The 22,266-nt window shown below is 35.0% G+C and overlaps 1 protein-coding gene across 1 annotated transcript in view; it reads left to right on the forward strand.

Annotated features, from left to right (window-relative positions):
• Positions 1 to 4: 4 nt before the first annotated feature.
• LOC104526051 (formin-2) overlaps positions 5 to 22,266 on the forward strand; it is a gene marked incomplete at its 5' end in the record, with an annotated part of 89,859 nt that continues 67,597 nt past the window's right edge. Inside the window, 3 exons of the mRNA XM_010169391.1 lie at positions 5 to 387; positions 1,200 to 1,344; positions 13,348 to 13,435. Coding sequence (XP_010167693.1) covers positions 5 to 387; positions 1,200 to 1,344; positions 13,348 to 13,435 — 616 coding nt within the window. The remainder of the gene's footprint in view (positions 388 to 1,199; positions 1,345 to 13,347; positions 13,436 to 22,266) is intronic.

Here is a 22,266-nt window from a genome sequence, read left to right on the forward strand (position 1 = left end):
CCCTCCACCTCCTCCACCACCTTTGCCTGGTACAGGTGTTCCACCTCCTCCACCACCTTTGCCTGGTGCAGCTGTCCCCCCTCCACCTCTTCCACCACCTTTGCCTGGTGCTGGTGTCCCTCCACCACCTCCTCCTTTGCCTGGATTGGGGATGCCACCTCCAGCCCCACCACCTTTGCCTGGAGAAGCACCACCCCTTCCAGCGCCAGTCCAGGGCAGCACTTACCCAGCAGTCCCACAGGTGTGTGGGTTTCTTCCTCCTCCGTTACCATCTGTTTTTTTTGCAATGGGGATGAATCAGGAGAAAGGGAGCAGGAAACACGTAATAGAGCCTTCTCGGCCAATGAAGCCTCTTTACTGGACAAGAATCCAGCTCCACAGTAAAAGGTAAGTCATAGAGTTGTGAAGAGAGTGGTGCTGTCACTTTATGGCTGTCTTCATAGTGACATATGTTATGAGCAAAAGTCTTTTTTCTTACTGCTGGGCAGGTCTTTGAGAGAACCTCAGGGCAAGCAGGATTTTATTTGTAGTTGGCTGTGTAAACGGAATGCCCATTTTATTTAAAGCACACAAATTCTTTGTAACATTATTTGAACATGAAAGCTCTTTGAGGGTAGCGTTTTCACCTGTCCTTTGGGATTACACACCACATGTCGATCAGAGATCAGGGGGTGACTGTGTGCCATTAAGCGTTTTGTGAGATGGTTTTTAAAATGTATTTCTGCTTCCTCTCAACTTTCAGGATGGCGTTGGTCTCTCTAGTTTTGACACTCTTCTCTAGTATCAAAACTGTCAAGTTTTGATAGCATCTTCTCTCCGTAAAATCCTTCTGCTGTTATTTAAAGATGAATTTCTCATTTCTTTTCAAGTTCTTGCCACTATGACACAGTGGTCTGCAGATAACTGTCTATTTCTACTTCTCTTTGTGTCCACATCTGTATGTTTTATAGCCTATATACAATGTATTTATATTCCTATGTATATAAAGTGGGTGAATATAAATGAGACTGACCATTATTGTGTGTGAACAAAGAAGCAAACAAGGATGGGAGAGAATCAACAGTATATCTTATCAGAATGCTGCTAGTAGAATTTAGGCAACAACTTTTAAATTACTGCTGTTTTATTTTCTTCATTCCTCCATTTATGACCTTATTTAGTTTGACGTTGCCCTACATAGGTCTTTTGCTTAACTTTAGAGATTCTAGTGCTTCACTTGTGTGGGAAAAAATTGAAGAGCCTTCCATAGATTATCATGAGTTTGAAGAACTGTTTTCTAAAACAGCTGTTAAAGAGAGGAAGAAACCCATTTCGGACACCATTACAAAAACAAAGACTAAACAAGTGAGTACTCATTTAATTTCAGATCTTTTCTAGGCTGGTTTTTACATAAAGACAGATTTTTGCATGCAGCTGAGATGAGTTTTTCCTGGTGTGAAATTGTTACTCTGTATATACACTATGCAGAAATATAAGAGAAGGAGAGAATGTAAGATAGGTCTCAAAACTATATGTGTTAAGGACTGAATTTTTCTTTTTCTATAAATTACTTTTCAAGTATGTAGTTTCTAAAAAAAAAAAAAATCTTTGCTTTATCCACGTAAAAATAATAAAAATAAAACTGAGATAATTAGGTGCATATATGATGAAAATGAAATTGACTGCATATGTGCAATGAGTGGTATATAAATTATTCTGATTAATTTTATAAATTAAATAATGAGTTGCATATGAATTATCATGACTTCAGAGAAAAATTATGTTTGGGAATCTAAGTCCTAATGTTATACCAATCATAACAGTTCTAAATTTGTGTTATGTTTATATATATATATAGTGAATATGAAGTTTATGTATACAATAAATGACAAGCACAGTTGGGAAAATCCAACATTAATCAGACTGGTTTCTTGAAATGGAATGATGTGCAATAAAATAAAATAGGAAGCATATTTCAAATGTAGGAGTTGAAACCCTGGGGTAAAAGAATTCAGTCTGAATATTTACATGACTAGAGCTGTAATCTTCTTGGTATCTGTGTGAAAATTGAATTGTGTTGGTATGATAATTAATTTGCGATTAAACTTTCAGTCTATAGAGGAGAATGTTCTTATGTAGAATCCTAAACAGCAGTAAAGGTTATTGCTTCATCTCATTTTCACATTTCTGTATTCAGTTCAGGAATAGGCTGTTCTTTTCATCATCTTTTAACATACAGGTTAACGTTATATAAGATTTTTCCCCACATGGGATGTACAGTGTGACTCTTCAAAATCCCCATGCAGTAAAGCTTATGTTTGAATATGACCTCTTCACCTAGTAGTCCTGGAGATCTTTCCCCCACAGGCATACTTTGGTCACCAATATAAAGGTGCAGGCACTCTTTGCTGTGCTGGCAACCTGCTGCAGGCAACAGAACTGGTAGTGAAATTAGAATGATTATCCCAAGGTGTTGGATGGATGGGAAGGGTAGTTCAGCCACACTTGTGTGGCTGTTCATCACATACCTGTGTGATGCACTCGGCTGTACTAACAGATGTGAGGAAAGGTAATGGTGCTGCTGCCACCTTACTGTGCTGCAATAAATCTCCAAAGTGTAAGACCTTTGCTCTTCTTTCCTCCTTCTACAAAAAGCTCTTTTAAATGGTTCTTCCTAACTAAATTAATACAATAGCCCATTAAGTAAAAAAACAAGTGCAGAGGTATACCTGATGTTTTACCTATGTACTGTTGGTCCATTTACATTCCATAAGGTTTGGTGATTGAAATCTCTAAACAGAGTAGAAATGACAACTGTTTAATTCTGTAATGTAAACAGTGGTTAAAGACAGACAGCAATTATGAATAAACATTAGATGTGGATTTTAATAAAAAGAGTATTTCTTTTTCTTGCACTGCCAAAAATTTAGATACATTGTCAATAAATAAATAAAATGTAGATAAAACTGTGAAAAGGACTGATTACTCTTAACTAGTTTGAAAATAATTTGTTTATGACAGAAACTTCCACACGGAAGTTTAAGGCGATGTAAGTAGGTGCTGGCATCTAGAATGAACATTCCTGTGGACCACCTAAATTGACAGAAGAGAATCCCCCATGTGTTTCTCTTCCGCTGGTGATCAAATGAATGTACTGCTCCCTGATTTGTTGAACTGTAGTATCTGGGGGGAAAAGATCAACCAAACAGATAATCACAGGCTTTCATTATAACTACAATTAGAGCTATCATTTACTGCAGATGTCAAAGTTAAATGTTCATGTGTGCAAATCCAGTTTGGGCTTTTCATAGTATTGCCATGAGACAACTGAAGTAGAACAGCTTCACAAATGTATTCTACGTACGCCCTCTCAGCACTTTGGAATGCAGGCCTTCATTTTTAAAATTCTCTTCATTTATAAAGCAGTAAACACTTGGATAATGAAGTCCATCCATGTTTAGCAGAAGAAACGGTTATTTGGGGAAAGCATGGCTGTAATTTCACAAGTATGTTTTTATAGGAAGCACCAAGTGCTGTTTAAGTGGTTACTGACTTACATGGCTTTTATGATAGTTACGGGTGTTGTAAAGATCTTACAAATGGTGTTTCTACAGTCATGTTTTAGAGGGATGTGCTATGCAAAGCAGATGTGTTCTGTCACCTGTTGAGCTATAGAGAAGCATTGTACAGAACAGAATCAGGACCTGCAAACTCCCTCTGCTGCTTTCCAGAAATGCTCTAGTCTGGCAATTGGTTTTCCTCCTTGTATTGACATGCGGATGTGCTGAGTGGATGTATTGCTTATAGCAGTCAGGAAAAAATGCTCAGATAACTTTCAAATGCCTAAAATATTTGGTACTCTACGTAAACATCTGATTTTAATAAAACAATGTTTTTATTGTAAGCTAAAATAAAAATGTATTTACAGAGGAGGCCACATGGCAGGGGTGGAAATTCTAGCTAATCTGAAGAAAGATTTGATAGTTTGGGGATGTTTTAGTGGGAGAAAGGTTAATTATTTTGGAGTATACTGCTGTGCTGCACACAGAGCCATTTATGCTATATGCCATAGAGTATAGGCATATGTTTGCTTGTGTATGTATATAGTTATGAATGATAGAATTATTTCTAAATGTTGACCCCTTTTAAAGTGGTAAAATTATCTATATTGTTGTGGGTTACTTTAGGTCTTTTTGAGTTAAAGATTGAGTTAATTTCATGCTACGTAAGTATTAGTTCTCATTGGTTTTTTTGTTGGCATGATCATCTACCAATAACTTAATACAATATAAATCAACGATGTATTAAAAAAATCGATATTACATCTAGCACTAAATGAAGGCCACATCAAAATCTGTTCTAGAACTTTAAAGAAAGAGAAAAAATGAAGTGTTAATATTTATTTGTGAATGCAGCTGATTTTTTGCTATGGCAAAACCTGTGATTTATTTTGCTCTGTTAATGTGTATACGTCAAATTCTCAGCTGCTGTAAATGTGTGCAGGCTCACTCAATGAGAATGTCTACTAAATCTTCAAAGAAAGTCCTTTATGGGCTATATTATAGGTGGGGCTGCCATGGGTACCTATTAAAGTGGTCTGACTTTCATTATAAGCCCCTGTTGTTACAACTGCCAAAATTTAGCTCTTTAGGCTGCAAGTTTTGTTGGGTTGGGTTTTTGTTGTTTTGGTTTGTTGTTGGTTTTTGAGGGGTTTTTTGTTTGGTTTTTTTCACTCACATTGGGTGTCTCCTTCATTTTGCCAGTGTTAAAAAAGAAAAAAAAAAAAAAAAAAGGGGTCTGGTTTTGCTCATGTCTGACTCTGTGTCAATTCTTATTCTGTCTAAAGTATTTTTTGTCAGAAACTTGTGAACCTTGAGTATTCTTGACCTGGATGTTCCTTTCAACAAATAGTGAATCTTATCAGACCTATAGTGTATGACCCAGCAAAGGGTGAAGGCTCACTCTTGGAGTGTCCTGTTCAGCCATGCTGTGTAGTTATGATACTATTGTTGGTTATATGTCTGGATAGTATTTTTCATGGCACCCTTTCCATGGCTAGTGTGGATTGTGTGGAGTGACACAGTTCATGATGATTACTTAGGAAGTGAAGATGTTACCTGAGTAAAAAAATACCTGTATCAGTTGTTGCAGCACTTTAAAAAACATGTAATTAGTGAAGCAGGAAGAAAAAGGATAGTCCCATGATCAAGGCCATACACTTAAGAACAACGCTAAATGCCATATTAAAAATGTGCTTACATGGCAAACATTGGCCAGTGTGCACTGAATGGGTTCAGTGGAAAAATGGTACACAGTCAGAAAATCTTGATATCATAATAACTATAGAGAAGGGGCTGGGCTGACTTGCATAGATTACTTTCTAACTTTTGAACAGTTGTCTTAGAAGCCTTACTGATAATCCTCTAACTGTATTTTTAGAAAATAATATACATGTAACTACAATTAACTTTTCAAGAGCAGACCATGTGTTTATAATCTATCATGTAAACAAAATAAAAATGTTAAAGATATTCTCATATGGAAAGTCCACTATTAATCTGCTGACATTAAGATTTTAATCTCCCTCTCCCACCCCAGAAAATAAATAATAGATTACTAAATTTTAATTCTGTTTCAAAATCCTTAGATTCAAACAAGATGTATCAATACAACTATTTAGTTAATTATTTAAGCATTTTTGAATTTTTAAGTTGAACATAAAGAAGCTGTGGTAATAGAATACCCCTAGAAATAAAGTGCCACATAAAATAGGTGTAAATTGGTAAATAAAGTAAATGCCATATTGAGTTAACAGATAAAAGTTTATTCACTGACAAAGAATGACATAAAGGAAAAAATAATTTTCTGAAAAGGAGGGTTTATTCCCTCTGCAAACAGTGGAGGAACTTATTGAACTATTACCTGTATCAATGCACAACTGTTTGCTGTGATTTTATGTACTCTCCAGAGATACAGTCGGGGTTCTGCTGCCCCCACAGACAGGAATTTTTGAGGACTTAACTGATGGATTGTTTTTATTTATACAAGCAAATAATTAATGTAATGAAGCTATTTATGAAATTAAATCTCATTTGTCTTGTAAGAATAATTTCTTTTACGAGTTGCTGTACGAATGTGATCTCTGTTTTTACCTCTCATTCTTTTCTTTATATGGCTTATTGAATGTTTTGTTATTATATTATTTGTTTTGCAACTGTATGTACAAAATTCTCTTTGTTGCAAACACAGTTTTGCCTGATTGCATCTATATATCAAATATCTCTACCTGTTTAGGCTTCCCAGGTTGATGTCCTCTATTAACCACATGCATTTCTTATTCTTATTTCCTTCCTGCTTTCTTTTCTTCAGATCACATATTTGCAAGTTTAAAACCATACACATGAGTTTGGCATCTGACAATCTTGCACACTCATCTTGTGATTCTGTGATCTAATTGCTCTACAGGTTTTTCTATTTTGTTCATGTATCCTTACTAGCCCTGAAAGGTTCTGCTGATGTAACAGCCTGTTTTAGATGTTGCTGCTGTTTACGGATTCTGTATGGGTGAGAAAGGTTATGTTCGATTCTTAACCAGAGAAGCCATGTAGAGTGTCTGACAATGACCTCGTTGTGTTTCTCTATGCTCTAGAAGACCTTTGCAGGGAAAGGTCTTGCTGCAAGTTTGCTCAAATCAAGAAAAGAATAGGCTTTGGGTAGGACTGAGTGAGTGAGCTGGAGCTGTTCTGTAAGACTGAAAGCTCCGTATATAAAAAGCATAAACCAGATCTTGAATCCCAGCAGAAAGTTAGCTGCCACCTTGGGCTGTGTACAATTCTTACTGTACCTGACACTGTCAAGTAGAGGCATCTTAATTACAGTCATCTTACCAGGGAGTCTGATGATCTCGCATCTCCATAGCCGGTAGTTCTACACCTTTCTGATACCTGCTTCTCCATCTCTCCATGGTGCTTCCGACTCTCTCAGTGCAGTGGACATTATAGCATTGTATGTCATCAAGGGAAGAAGGAAATATGGAGATAGCAATACACATTTCTTCTCCCATCTCTGTCCACATTGATTTTGCTAAGGAGACAAGAAGCAACAACTTTTATTGCAGTAGTTTTTAAATCTGATCAAGGAAATTCAAATTGTTTCAGAAATAAGTGTGCATATGGCTTATTACAATGATCATGATGATTTAGTAAAAAAATCGCTGTCTAACTTAAACGTGAATGTACTTGTCTGTCTTACTCAGACCCTAACTGACTTACACGTTAAATGGATTTTTATTATCAGCATGAAAATCGCGGTTTTATGATTAAGGGGTATTTTTAATTATTTGTAGAGAAGTATTGATTTGGTAGATTTTTCTTTATGGCTATATTTTGTTATTTAGTGCTGACTTCAGTACAAACAGCAAGAACAAAGAAGTTGTTATATTTGTTTGGAGCAGGTGCAGTCAATGATTTAATACTTTTTTGTAGCTGTATGTTCCCCTTTAAAATTGGGAACAATAAAGTTTTTACACGGTATATTTTTTGTTTGTTTGTTTGTTTGGGGTTTTTTTTCATTCTTTGCTCTTTCCTGTGCCCCTCCTGCTTCTTCCATGTCTGTCTCCCCAAATTGAGATACAATAAGTTTTTATAAAATAATTGACTGTTAATTTAAAATGTATTTGGCTATGCAGTATGTTTTGCAAGAGTTTGCAAAAAATGTGCGTAATTGCATGCCGAATTTGAGCACACAGCAACAAGATTGTTCACAGCAGTTGGGCTGTTCACCTGCAAAAACAACCTGCTGAGTACATTGCAGACCATGCATTAAAATTATGGCTTTTATACAGTTTCTAAGGAAACTTTAGCTTTTTAGGGTTTGAGGTTTTTTTTTTTTTTTTTTTTTTTTAGAGTTTCTGTTATAGCATCTGAACATGCATTTGCATTACTAACCTGCAGAGACATTTTGACAGTTAAAAATATAAGATCTAAACATATAGAAACTAAACTTTAGGTACCCTGGTTCTTTAGCTGATGAAAGGGAGGAATAACTATAATTGTGATACATAACAATGAGCTAACCCTCAAAGAGAGAGGGGCTTTAGGTATGGAAGAACAAAATCTTTGTGACCTATTTTTAAACTAAAGAAATTAAACATTGCTATTTATCTCCACCTCTTACTCCAGTCCTTAAAGTTAGAATATTTTTGTTATTTTTTATTATGGGACATTTTACTATTGTTCAGCCTCATATTGAGAAACAATGCTTATCTAACTTACTACTTTATATCTGAATCTAAGCATTCCAAGTATTTTTTCATCTTATGTCAGCAATCCTTTAGTAAAAGATTACTTCTACAGTAATAATTTTATGATATTCATTTCATACAATACTACTATAGTGAAAAAACAGCATAGAAGGGTATGAACTGTTTCTCATCCATATTGTTAAAAGGTTTATTTATGAAAGTGCAGTAGGGTAGTAGATAAAATGGATAAGTAAATATTATGTTTAATCTTTTCCCTCAAGCACAAAGTTACAGCATCAACAAACTGGCAGACACAGCTGCTTGGCTGCACTAATTTGCATAACATGTCAATGACTTGCATCTCGCAGTATATGACAAAGAAAATTTTGAAACCTTAGGTATCTCCTTACAGATTATGAGAATCTTCAGTGGGGCAAAATAACCAGTTAGGTTGCAGAGGGGATTCCAGGTTTGATTAGGGTTGACAGGGAGGTGCTCGAAATTACAATTTATGATCGATGCTCTGTGGTAAAAGTTGAGTTCAGTTAAATCATTAAGTGCAATCAGCATGGATGTGCTGTTAGACAGCCAGGACTGGGTGTTGCTTTTGGGGCTTTGGTTTTCTTTTTTGTAAGTATTTGTTTGATCTCCTATTGTACCAAAATAATCTAACTTCTTGAAGAAGTTCCTGTTTCCACCCTCACAATAGCCATTACTAGTCAGAAGTCACTTCTGGATTTACCTTTTAAAAAACCAAAAACCTGGGCACACAAGTCCGATACGCACACAGAAACTCTCACTCGTAAGAACATAGTATTACTCTGATGTATCTGTAAGAAGACAAGAATATACACATGAAAGATGGTGGGTCCAATTCTATGGTTGCTAATTTTACATTTGGAATACACTTGAATCCTCAGAAAAGATCTGTTGTCACAATACCTAGTGAAAAGGTGACTGCATTACCATCCTGATTCTGTTTCTTAACATCTTGTTTGGAACTTTGGGGTTTCTGCATCCTCTCTACAACAGTTACAAGCTATGGGCCTTTATATGTGGAGTTTCCTGCATGTGACTCTTAGTAATGTAGTTTTTCTTAACCAGTGAGAGCCTTGGGATAATTTTGCTTAATACTCGGTCAAAATCAGAACCAGAGAGCAAGAATCCCTGCAAAATTCCATGCAGTAACTAAATATTATTCTGAGGAAAGGGAATCTTCATATTTTCACTTCGGGGTTCTCATCAAACATGTGTCTTGTATTACCTTTCACTAAATATCTCTTTCACTGTTTTTGGTTGTGTTAAACAATCAGGAATAAATTTGGCATGTAGTTTGTTTACTGCTTAACAATGAGGACCACTCAACAATTAGAAAGTTTGTCCTGGACTTCAGGCTGCAGATAATATCTCTAGCTTCCTTTTGATTTATTTATTAAAAAAAAAAAAAAAAAAAAAAAAAAAAAAAAAGTTTAAAGTAGAGGTCCAGAATCCAAACTAAAAAGGAGTTGTGTATTGTTTGAGGCTTTAGATCTTGTAGAGATTAGATTTATCAAACTTTTGTTGTTCTGTGTTTAAATGGCGTCACTTGTCTGTAGCCTGTAGGCCCAGACTATGCAGCTGATTTATTTTATTGTTTTATTTTTAAATGTGGGAATTGCTTTAGGCATTTATGCTAATATTCATATTTTCTGAATTAGTGTTGTATTGTTACAACCATTCTGTTGGAGAAAATATAGTATTCATGCAACTGAGTGAAATAGGAATGAAATGCATAATAGAGTTTAGCATAAAAGTTGACATAAACCCTACATTTTAAATAAAGCCAGACAAAACTGGTAGCTGCTACATAAAAATGCTTTATCTGTTGTTGTTCTGCACCCATTCAGCTGACAGTCATGCTTTTTGGTACTCTTTCGATGTTGTTGTGGCTCAGAATTTTGGCAGCAAAGACAACCTATTCTTCATGGGGACAGTGCTTTTTTTTTTTTTTTTCTTTTTTTTCCTCTACCCTCTGATCACTGGCAAAATGTGGCGCTCAGTACAGAATTATTCTCTTGTCCATCAGCTCACTTACAGAAGAAGAAGCTTCTTTTTCCTGCTAACTTTTAGGCCAGGTTCCTTTTAGAGCACAGAACTTGAAGGAATTTACTAGGCCACTAAACCTGGTCCTATAGCATTGATGGGAATCATGCCCCCTGAGAATTCATGTTCTAGCTTGCATCATAACAACATAGTTAATTAATTTGGTGGTTCTTTCTCTAATGTTGGTCCCCTTGCTGTATTTGTAGACCTGAAATCAGTAGCTCTCTGAGCTTTAGATTGCTGATGGGGGGTAGAAACAATGATTTCACAATTGAACTGAATATAGTAGTATGTGCGTGCTGACACCATTAGAAGCAAGAGTCACAAGAACAGACTCCAGCTTCATCCTTGCTCTTTGGGCCTCCAGGAGAGAAGAGTGTAGTTCTGCTTCCTCTAGAAAGGTCAAGTTGTGGGCCCTTCGTTGGTTCTAGGTACGTTCACATCTGAATGCAGTTGTAACATTGTTTTGGGGAAGGCCACTTAACAAAGCTATTTTACTCCTTGTTTTCTTCTTTTGTTATGTTTTACTCCTGGCCAACACAGTAGCCTGCATCAGTTCAATTTCTACTTTATTTTTCCAGAGTATGAGTGACAAGAAATGTACATGCTTACCCCAGATGAGCTCTTGCCACTTTGTGTGACTATTGTCATTTCCTTATTGGAATTTTGGAATGAGTTTGCATTCACTTTTTGGTCAGCTTTGGGATAGTTTTCTTGTTCAAAATAAAGGCAACAACAACAAAGGATTCCCTCTATATGTTGATGACAGCAACAAGCTTAAGTTATTCTATTATTGTAATAGCAATAATGGTGGGGACTGGAATCAAGTTTCCCCAACATCTTCCATACCAAATTTAGTCCTGTTGAAGTGGATAGCTTTAAGGAGGTTTTGAACTTCTGTTATGTAGCATACCAAATTGTTTCTTTGTGTTGCTCTGCCTTTTCTGGAAATATGGTTTTGTAGCAACACCACTTAAAGAGTTTCTGTTCTCTTTGAAATTTTGTACTCTTTTTTTTTTTTTTTTTTTTTTATTTTTGGTGGTAGAATGCAAAATACTTGTTTGGCTGTTATTAGAGATGTACATTGCAACGTAGTTATTAAAAATACTTGGTCCATACCTTGCTACCCAAGATCTATTTTATTTTGTAAACATTTTGTAGCTGCAAAGAAGTAAATAGATAATAGCTTCTTTTTACAACAAGAAAATTTCATATTATTTGTCCCAGCTTTGTCTCTTGTCCCAGCTTTGTCTCAGTTCCAAGCTTAAATTAGATTTATGCTCCATTTGAAAAACATTTAGAGTTATTATAGCATATTAGAAGGATAGTGTGGGATATCCTAATTACATTTTTCTGAATTACATTAGTTCTCCCTTATCATACCCTATTTCAGTCCATTTGACTTCAGTTTCAAGTTCCTAATAATATATTACATGAATTAGACAATTGCATAGGAATTTCTTGCTAATTTCTGACAAATGATGTCAATAGAAATACCTTGAATTTAGGTCTTTAACCTTATGAATGATAGTTATGACATACTTGGTTAAAATTTTCAGTTTATGAGCACAAGGCTGTATTTTCACTTTACTGTAACTAATCTATGAGGAAAGGAGGATGAAATACCTTCATAATTGATGGTTATGAAGGTTTAAGGGGGGAAAAAAAGTAATATAAAACTATTGGCCAGCCAACTACATCCTTAGAAAACCTATACTACAAGCACCGTGAGTTTCTCGAGTTTCCTTTCCTAAGCAATCCCAGTGGCAGAGTTCTGGGTCAGGCTTTTACTACTTCTCTTCAGCTACTGCTCAAACATCAACATACAAACCTGTGTCTGAAAACTTAAGTGAATCAAAGTTAGCCACAGGGCAAACATCTTGTAGGTACTTTCATGTTCTTTTTAAGATGTGAATTAGATCTTGACATTCTTTGCTCTGGCTAAATTAATTCTACTTTTTCTAATCTAATTTCTACCAGTTAATAAATAATTTTTCCAGTGGAGCTGTAGATGATACAGCACCTTGGTGCTAAGAGAGAAAGTGCGTAACTTGAAAAAATATGTATATGCTTCCTAACTGCAACGTAAAAATGACTTGAAATTACAGGTCTAGTTATGTGACTTTTCTTCTTTCCTCCAAGTGATTCACAAAAGTTTTCTTCAGTGTTTTTGGTACAGTGCAAAACTCAGCAACCTGAGTAGATTAAATATTAACCTCTTCCATCTGTGTACTGGTTGTAGCCCTGCATTGAAAAGTAATTCGTCTAGAATCACGTCGTTTTACAGATAAGGATCCTTTCCTGGCCTTACTTGCTTCTCATACCAATGATATAAAATTTACAGTAAGTTGAATTCAAACAGCTTAGAGTCCTGTGGAAGACGTTCAGTGAATTACTTGCTGCTTTTATGCTTGCATAGCAAGTATGTAAGAAATATTTTAGTGGCTAATTTTAACCCCCCTGAAGCAAGACGTTTTGATGGCTTGATTTTTATTTTTTTGTTTATTTTAAAAACAAAAAAGCTTTTAGACCTTTTATACTTCCTAAAAGTGATCAAAGAAAATCCCAGTATGTACGTGGTTATTTTGCTTTTTAAATAAAACTCGTATTGGCACCTACTACGTCAAACATTCAAATAAAATACAAATTCTCACAGTTTTAGCTTACATCAAAGATGGAAATCATTGTGTGGTTTTGGAAACTAAAGCAATTCCAAGATAGACACAGTTGGATTTTTTTTTTTTATATGACAGCCTGTTTCATACACTTAGTAACATCAGTGTGAAGTTGAAATTGTGCATCCTTATGAAGGAGGAAGTCTGGGAGAATTTTGGTAGTGACTCTTTTAGGATTAAGATTCAACTCAGTGACACACACTTGTGATGATTTTATGCAGTAGAAGCAAATTTACTTAATAAAAATACTTATTTTTAGATTTGTATATAGACTACAAGGTACTATTTCTTGAATTTGTAGCCAGGAATGCAAAATATCTTGTACATTTTTCTGCAGATTAATACTAATATTTGGGTTTCTTTTGGCAGGTTGTCAAGTTGTTAAGTAACAAAAGGTCTCAAGCTGTTGGAATATTAATGTCTAGCCTTCATTTAGACATGAAGGACATTCAGCATGGTAAGTGAAATAACTGTTGTTAATTCTAGCTCAGATCACATAATGAATAATCTGGAAATGCTAATTATTTCTGTCTTCTGATATGTAAAATAAATTAATAAGAGCCTTTTTTACACTCTATTTCTATGAAAAATACCTTGTATTTTCCCCTTTCTTGTAACATATTCCCTTGTCCTCTATAGCAAATAGCAGAACTGTTTATTTGCAGAATTGCCATCGATAGTTTTTGGCATCAGATATCGAAGTGGTATAAAATATAGATATTTTGATTTTGGTCTTTCTGAGGAAGAAAGCGCGATGTGTTATTTTAACTCAGCTTCAGGACATATCCAGAAAAGTGAATTATAACATTTAATCAATTTGCTATATAAAATACTTCCTATATTTGTGTTAGCACAAACTGTGGTGTTCTTTCATCTTCAACATTATGTTTTATAAAGGGAGATATTTTAAGGGAGTGTAATACTTTTCATATTTATGGTAAGAGACAGTAGTGCACAAAGTTGAAAAGAGGAATTGCATTTATATTCAGAGCATCCTTATGTTTTCCACAGGCTTTGGTTAGATTTGAAGCAGATCAAATTACCCTGTGAAGTGCCAACCTATCTATTAAATAAATGTGGTTTCAAGTATAACACAGGCTTCATAAATCACAAAAACATCTTGTGAACTTTCTAAGCTACATATTAACAGACATGCATTCAGTTTACTATGATTTGCTTATTTTGTGAAATTATTCATAAATAGAACAAATTTCAGAGCAACTCTGTCAGCTAGTGAGTAACTCTTAATCACAGTTTAGAGTTTTTATTAAACTGTTTTGATGGTTACTAGACTTCCTCAAGCTGAAGCACTTAAGATGGTAGTCATAGAGCAAGGCGCCAGTGCTGGCGCCAAGAAGTACTTGGTATTTCCAAAGCTGGCAGATGTAGTTCAGTTAAGTCATAGAGCAAAATCTGAAAACAATGATATGGTCCTTTCCTTCAGTCAAATATTCAACTTGGTTTCAGTTAATAATGAGAACCTTATGAACAAAGGAGTCCGCCTAACATCTGTGTCTGTGGTAAAGCCAACACAAGTTCATTGAAAATTTGCTTGCTTAACATGCAACACTAACAATAACATGGCATGAATGTCAGTAGTTGAAGGGGTCAAACAATATTGTGCTTAACCTTTATCCTATTACAATATTAAGCACACATGATCATCTAAGAGCTGTGTGCAGATTTTGTATATTCCTCTTTCAATAGCTGTTTTCTAAACCCAAATGTCTTTGCAAAGGGGAATTTAGTAGTGTTCTCATTCCCTTGCTGTGCAGAATTGATTGAACAAACACGAGAACTTTTGTCTGATGGAAGAATTTGTGGAAACAGTTGGAAGATCCTGGTGTTAAGACTGGGGTTTTTAAGAATACAAAATAAACGTAGATGAAAAGTGGTGAGGAGCAGGAAATAAATTTGCATGTTAAGGGCAAGGAAAATACAGGACAGATCTCACCAAGAAGTATTTCTGGTATCAGTCACTCCATGTAGAGTTCTCTGAGTGATTAAACCATAGAGCCCATGGAGAAATTATAAAATCACAAGCCTGAGTATTTAGCTTCAACTTTATGTATGCTCTAATTTTACTTTCTCAAAGTAAAGGGTTTACATATTTTTTTAGTTTTATAATTTACTGGTTTATCTGCTGCACTTTGAATATACTAACAAGAAGGTACTATAAAAATTAAAATATTGTTAAAGACTGCCTGCATTAGCAAAATATATATATTTAAATCTTTATACATTAGGATTTAAGATGTATGACAATAACTACAGCCAAAAAATATGATCAGTGTTCTTTGTCCTCTGGCACCAGGGTTTCAGTGGTGGTCTTGAGTTTTTGCCATGTTTCAGATGTACATTTACCCATATCTCACTCAGTACAACACAAGTAATGTTTTTTCATAAATTTGAAAAGCAGTCAAGGGAAACTTTTTTCTCCCCCACTGACAATTCGTGGTGCTAGGCAGCTTTCTTTATAGTCTTTCTTGTAAATATTCCCTATATCACATATAAAGCATATATGTGGGATGGAGTGTTCATGCAAGCTGCAGAATAGTTGTAATTTCTTTTTTCTTTTTTATTTTTCTTTTTTTTTTTTTAAACTGGACATAGAAAAGCATGCAGAAAGAGAGACAATCTTTCAATACAGTGTGGTATTTAGTTTCTTGCAATAGTTTGCATGGTTTGCATGCTATTGTGTTTTATTTTTCTAATGGTTTAGACAAATTACAAAGTGTAACAGGAACAGAAGGAAAAACAATTGTGTTGAGTATTAATTCACCTAATAAATTTAGGATTTCAAGTTTTTATTCACGCTGTGTTTAACTGAAGAGCTTAAAATAACTTGAAACCTGGGCAAATGTTTTATTCAATGTCTTGTAAAAAGTTTTCTGTTTGATTGGGTTTTTCTTTTTGCTTTAGAAGATACAAAAAAATGGTGAAATTTTGTCTGCCAGAAACAATCCTTGATGAAAGATTGTTTTGGAAAGTTGAAAATTTGGATTGTTTGTGATATTTTGTGAACTGATCTTGAACAACTAGCTACTTTTCCGTGTGCATGATCATAGAATCATTAAGGTTGGAAAAGACCTCTAAGATCATCAAGTCCAACTGTCAACCCAACACCACCATGCCCACTAAACCATGTCCTGAAATGCCATGTCTACAGATTTTTTGAATGATCAGATGGCATTTAATGGAAGATCTCGGAATGTTGTAATATATGCTAGATAGCTTTCTTTGATGATGATGTTATCCTTGTTAGGTGTCTGCTTGTAGAATTGCATTTGTCTGCTCCCAACTTTGAAATAGGTTTAGTAAGACAAACCCTGTCTGCTTTTCAAATGCTTTTACAGTGTGGAAGGAGTAGTGGTAATAATCAGAGCACATTTGTACTGAACTCTAAGCATGTCTTTCTAGCAATGCTTTAAAGTAGGGTACGTTGATTTTTGGTTGGTTTTTGTTGTTGTCATGGGGTCTTTTTAGTAGATTTGACTGGCTAGCAGAACTCACAACTATTTTTTGCAGTCTGGGCTAGAACTGTAAGAAAAGTTTGTCTCTTTAGTTGCCATGCCATTTCTCTGTGTTATTAGTACACAAAATGACTCCTCTCCTGGTTTCTCTGGTTTCACACAAGGTTTTACTGATGCCTGTTTTTTTTTTTTTTTTTTTTTGCAATCATCTATCAACCATGCAAAGCACTTTATCCAGGCATTTTGCTTGCTTTTTTATTTTCTCTATACCGCAAATATCCTTTATCCACTATTATGTTCCCACTGGAAATATAGCTGTATTTGGCTGCATTATAGAGCCAAAGCTTGAGAAATGCCAAACAAGAATTTCTTGCATATTTTTCCTTTATAGCTCAGATTTTCTTCCTAGAGAAAAGACTTCAGTTTTAGTGCTAGTAATTTGTTGGTTTGTTTTTTGTTTGTTTTTTTTTCCTTAACATTTCAAGATGCAACACGTGATTAAATTAAGGAGCCAACAAGATTGCAGTTAACCGCATATAGTAATCTACAATGAACACCCTGTACATTCATATATAATTACATATTAAGCCTGTGTGTGCATTCAGGGACTACGGCTCTTAAATAAGATGTCTCTTTAATGAGCTAGACTGTCATCACATGAAATGTAACAACTGTTTGAAATTGTAACTCTGTTGCAGAGAACATCACTGTCAGTGTCTTCCCCCATCCCTCTTGCTTACAGAGATACAATGTATCCTCCTCTTTTCAAGCTTTTATAGTTGTTAACAAGTGTAGTAAGAGTAGACAAAAAGTTTTCTGTATGCGTGGAAAAATAGAAGGACAAAATTAAATTGAAGATGTCAGACGGAAGAAAAGCAATTTTATATTTCATGCAGATATAGATTACATTTAATACATGGTCAGATTTATAGCTAGTATTTATTTACAAAATGGAAATTAATCTTTTGTTCACTAAAATCATCTTAGTCTGAGCATGCCTTGTAGACGTTGAAAGCAGAAGTCTGTCAATAATGATGTATGCAATTCTCTGTCTTTTGAAGTTATCTGTAATCTTTTCCAGTTCAGTAAGTTTCTCTTAATGGGATTCACAATTTCAGGCACTGTATTACCTCTGGCATGGCTGCAGCACTGTAACTATATTTCTGTAAGGTTTTTTGCATAGCATCTTGTGGTTGCCCTGGCTCTGTAGGAAATAGTTTGGAGATTACTGCCTCTAAATTTTGGACTACCTTTCTTATATCTTCATTTTAAAAGTAATTGTTTCCCCTTCCCTGAGACACTGGTGATCTACAGAATTTGATGGAGCTACATGTCCCACTCCCATATTAAAAAAAAAAAAAAAAAAAAAAAAAAAATCACCAAAAAAACCCTCCAACAAAACAACAACAAAACCCCCACCTATGGAAGACCAAGGCTCTTTTTATTACAACCCTCAACTCATTGTTGGTCAGTGATGCTAGGAAAGGAGATTATATAAAAGAATGTAATAGGGAAAATAGTTATGAAAAGGCAAGGCAGATTTACCTAACAGTTGGTAAAGCCCAACCTTTTAATCTAGATTTGAGATTATTTTACTGAAAGTTGTATTTGCAGCAGAGCTTACTCTGCTAACAGAAGTACAACTTCGAACAACAGACATATCTTCTGCCCTGAATTCAAGACAGATGTGCAGGAAGTGAACGCACTTTAAATATTAGTGGGCAAAATAAATGTTTATTCTTTAGTATTTGACTATTAGTGACAAAGGAACATGAGAAAATCTTGGGTTTGTTTACTTCCTTCACTGCTCATACTGATATTTAGAAACGATGACCTAGAAAAGACTTTGTCAAAGCGAATTATTTCACTGGAGAAGGAGGATAAAATGTCTCTTGTGCTACATTATTTAAGTGTTCTGTACAGGACTTCTTCATGCAGTGAAATACCACATAGCTTCAGTGGTCACAGGTCCAAGAGATGCTCTAAATGGAAAGCAACCAGGAAAGAGTAACCGAACACCTGGAAAATAAGACTCATGATTAGTTCATCTTATGGAAGGTCCAGAGGTGATTTGAGCATTATTCATCCTAATAACAATATATGTGTATAAGCATAACTATTTGGAAATCATGACACTGAAATATTTGTCAAGAATGGGTATCTTCCCAAAAGACACTTTACAGTTTAAACAAGTTATGAGGGCAAAGGAATATATGATCGGATCAGGTTCTTTGGATATGGTTGTAGTGGAAGGTAAACCAGTTGCCCAAAATTGTTATTTCTGTCTATTTAAGTTATGAAAAAAATCCTGGATGTAAGAAGATATATAGAACATGTTTTTCTGTTGCATGGCAAGTCTGTATTCCTTTATTAAAGGAATGATCCATAAAGTGATTGCAGTCAGTGCAGGTTAATTACAAAGCTTGAAACTTTACCTGTTAGTTCTGGCTTATTAATTGAGAATTGAAATTCTTTAAACATTTTTTTTTTCTTAATCAAACACATGTTTAGATTCTTCTGAGACACCACTAAGGCAAGATTGGTTGGTTCAGCATTTTTCTGTCCTACGAACTAGCATTTCCTCACAACTTCACACCATAATCCTCAGTTTTATTCCTCTATTTCTTCTTAGCTTTATGCTACCATATTCACTACATTATGCCTGCTGCTAGATTGCAAGCTTACACATTTTATTTGCTTACAATTATTTTACAAGCTCCTATTGTGAAATTATTGGTAAGGAAAACAATGGAATACACAAAATGACTTTTATAAAAGACAGACGAGAGTTAAATTAGAGTGCCACACATATGTATTGCTGCAAATGTTTCTGTTGCTTTGATGGTGTTAGTATGCCCACAGTGTTCTGTACTGAGCATCTGAAAGTTATTCTGGAGCCCTTGTTTGGCCATGCCTGCCAGAGGCAGCTAGTGAGGAAGGACAATGAAGGCCCTTGGAGACAGGTGGGGTTTCTAATAGGTGTGGTATAAACTCCTGAGCTGTGAGTGAAGGCCCTGAAAGCGAGTCTCGAGTACTGAAAGCATGCCTCAAGTCCTCTTTCTATTCTCTGGGATTTTCTGAAGCTTAGTTCACAGTGACTAGAGGCCAATAAAGCAGTAGCAGCAGTCATTATGGAAAAAATACAGCCTCAGTTATAATTTTCTTTATGTATGCATGTAACATGTCAAAATAATGAAGGACAGAATTATTCATATCAGGAAAAGAACTGAATTTTTTATGTGATATGTCCTTTTGCAGTTTACAATTAAAAATACATTTTTAGAATTAAACTAGGGGTTTTTTGTAATGCAAAATACATTTTAAAGAAGTTAGGTTTTTTTAAATGAGGAAAATAATATTGAGATTTTTTTCACAATATTTGAATCAGCAGAGGCTAATTACTGCCACATTGGATGGTTTGGATAATTAAAGATTTTTGTTGTTGTTAGGAACATATGAATGTAATTTAATAGAAAAGTTTTGTAAGAAACTGTAACTGCATTGTTTGTCTGTTGTTTCGGTTGAAATAGTTTATTTTTTTTTCTTGGAAGTCTGATTAACTTTGAAACTTTGAGAGAAAAGTTTCAGGAAAGTTCTGTTCTCCCAAAAGAAAATAAGTATTACTGTTACTTCTCATTTGTGTATCATGTAGCCACCCATAGGAGGGATGATGACAAAATTCTAAGCATAAAGGCAAATGTATGCTATTAGCATTAGTACCATGCACAAACTGGGGGGAAGGAGGAAGGGAGAAAAGGAGCACCTAATCAATTTTGCATAGCAGTAGTATTTTCCAGTGGTCATACTTGTATACACTGCTGAACTAGACAGAGATTCTAACATTATTAAAATTAAGAAAGGCTTATTAATTGACTAAGACCTTCCAATAACATGGTCATGCATTTTTTTTCATTAAGTCAAGAGGTTCAGAAGAAAAGGGTGTTTGCTACAACAATCCATTTGTGATCTGTTTGTACGTGTTAGATTTTAATAAATTTATACACACAAAAATGTGTATAAAAATTAATGCCACTTACATGGATATTGCTGTTAAAATCTAATTTAAATATACTGTAGTTAAAATGAGGATTGAGTAAAACTTGCAAAGTGAATGGGGGCTTGTTTGTTTGTTTGGAGGGTTTTTTGTTTTGTTTTTTACAGTCAGTGTACTTATTTTTGCTGTATTTTTCTTATCATTCCTCTTTAAAGGAAGCAATTAAAACTATATGCTACATTTGATCAAATGGAGGTATGTCTATCTTAGTACCTGATTTCCTGTGTGAATAACTAGGAAAAAGGAAAAAAAAAAAGTGTCACTGACTGCTTATTATGTAATTTTAATAGATTTCTGTTCTGTCTTTTTGCAGTAGTCATCTTTCTCCAAATTGAAAAGTTTGTTTGGAACAACTTTCATACACGTTGTCTACTCTTTTGATTTTTTTCCTTGTCCCCAGTCTATGATCCATAGTTCTCTTTCTTCTCTTTGCAAATGAGGTGACTAGCTCTCTATGCTATTTTCAAGATTTATGTGCACCATATGCCTATGCTATGGTATTGTATCACCTTCTATTTCAAGCTCCTTTTTTTCCTGTATTGTTACTGACATTCTGTTTGCCCTTTATGTGTTGCTAATTATTAAGCCTATATTTTCAGAAAACTATGAAAAACATCTGAGTGTCTTTTTGGGGCAGTAGTTGCTAATTTTGTATCTATCACAGTGTTTTTACAGTTGGTTTGTTTTGGGGTTTTTGTTGGTTTTGTTTTTGTTTTTTTTTCCATCTGCTTTGCATTGTAGACTATATTGACACTAAATATTTGAAAGATCCTTTTGTACATGTTTGCTTCAAAGTGGCTAGCTTTTATTATCTGCCAACATTACCACCTCATGTTCATTAAACAGCACAGGAACCTGCACAGATCCTAGTAAGACTTCACTTCAACAACTCCGTACTTTTAAAACTGATCATTCAGTTTGTAATTGATTCCTACTTTCTGAGCAATTTTTTATTTTTATTCAGAGTAGACCTTTCCTCTTATACCATGACAGCATAATTTTTTCTGAAGCCTTAGGTGAGGATTGTCAGGAGCCTTTTGCAAATCCCAGTGTTGGTCTAATCACTCTTACCTGTGCCTTTGTTGACTCCATTAAAGCAGTACTATTTAATTTGTTGCTCAGGAGTTTCTACTACAAGATTACATGCTACCCCTCTTTCTCATGGCATTGATTTATCTGTATGTTCTTTAAAACAAAAGTTGTTCTTCCATACAATACGTAGACATTTTCCAGTCGCAGAAGTCAGACTGACAGGTTTGTTGTTTCCAGCATCATCTCAGGAATCCTCTTAAATTTTGCATTTGTATGTATGTTCTGAAGCTTTCTCAATTTGAGATGTGCCCAAACGTATCACTCGAAAAGTAAAGAACTTGTCTGAGAACCTCTTTGACCTTTTCTGTGGTTGTGAACCCTAACACAAATACTTTGTTTAACCCTTTCTCATTCTCTTTTTGTGCTCTTTTTACAACCAAATTATCTGCATGCCCAACTGTTTCCTGTCAGGCTTTGTACATCTGTTGTGTTTGAAAGCAGTTTTATTACTAGCTTGACGCATTTGACAAGTTGGGTTTAGACCTTTTTGTTCTTGTTGAATTTACATTGAACTTATGAGACTTAATGCTTTTCTATGTTCTTTGGCTGATTTCCACTTTTTGAAGAGTATATTTTGTTTATAGGTGCCCACCATGCTCCTATGTTTAATTATATTTACATGGTTTTGAGGAGTTAGGAATACTGGGGATGTGAAAAGACTGGGCGGGG

This window comes from Antrostomus carolinensis, unplaced genomic scaffold, assembly GCF_000700745.2.
Source record: "Antrostomus carolinensis isolate BGI_N321 unplaced genomic scaffold, ASM70074v2 scaffold11046, whole genome shotgun sequence".
NCBI classification, from domain to species: domain Eukaryota; kingdom Metazoa; phylum Chordata; class Aves; order Caprimulgiformes; family Caprimulgidae; genus Antrostomus; species Antrostomus carolinensis.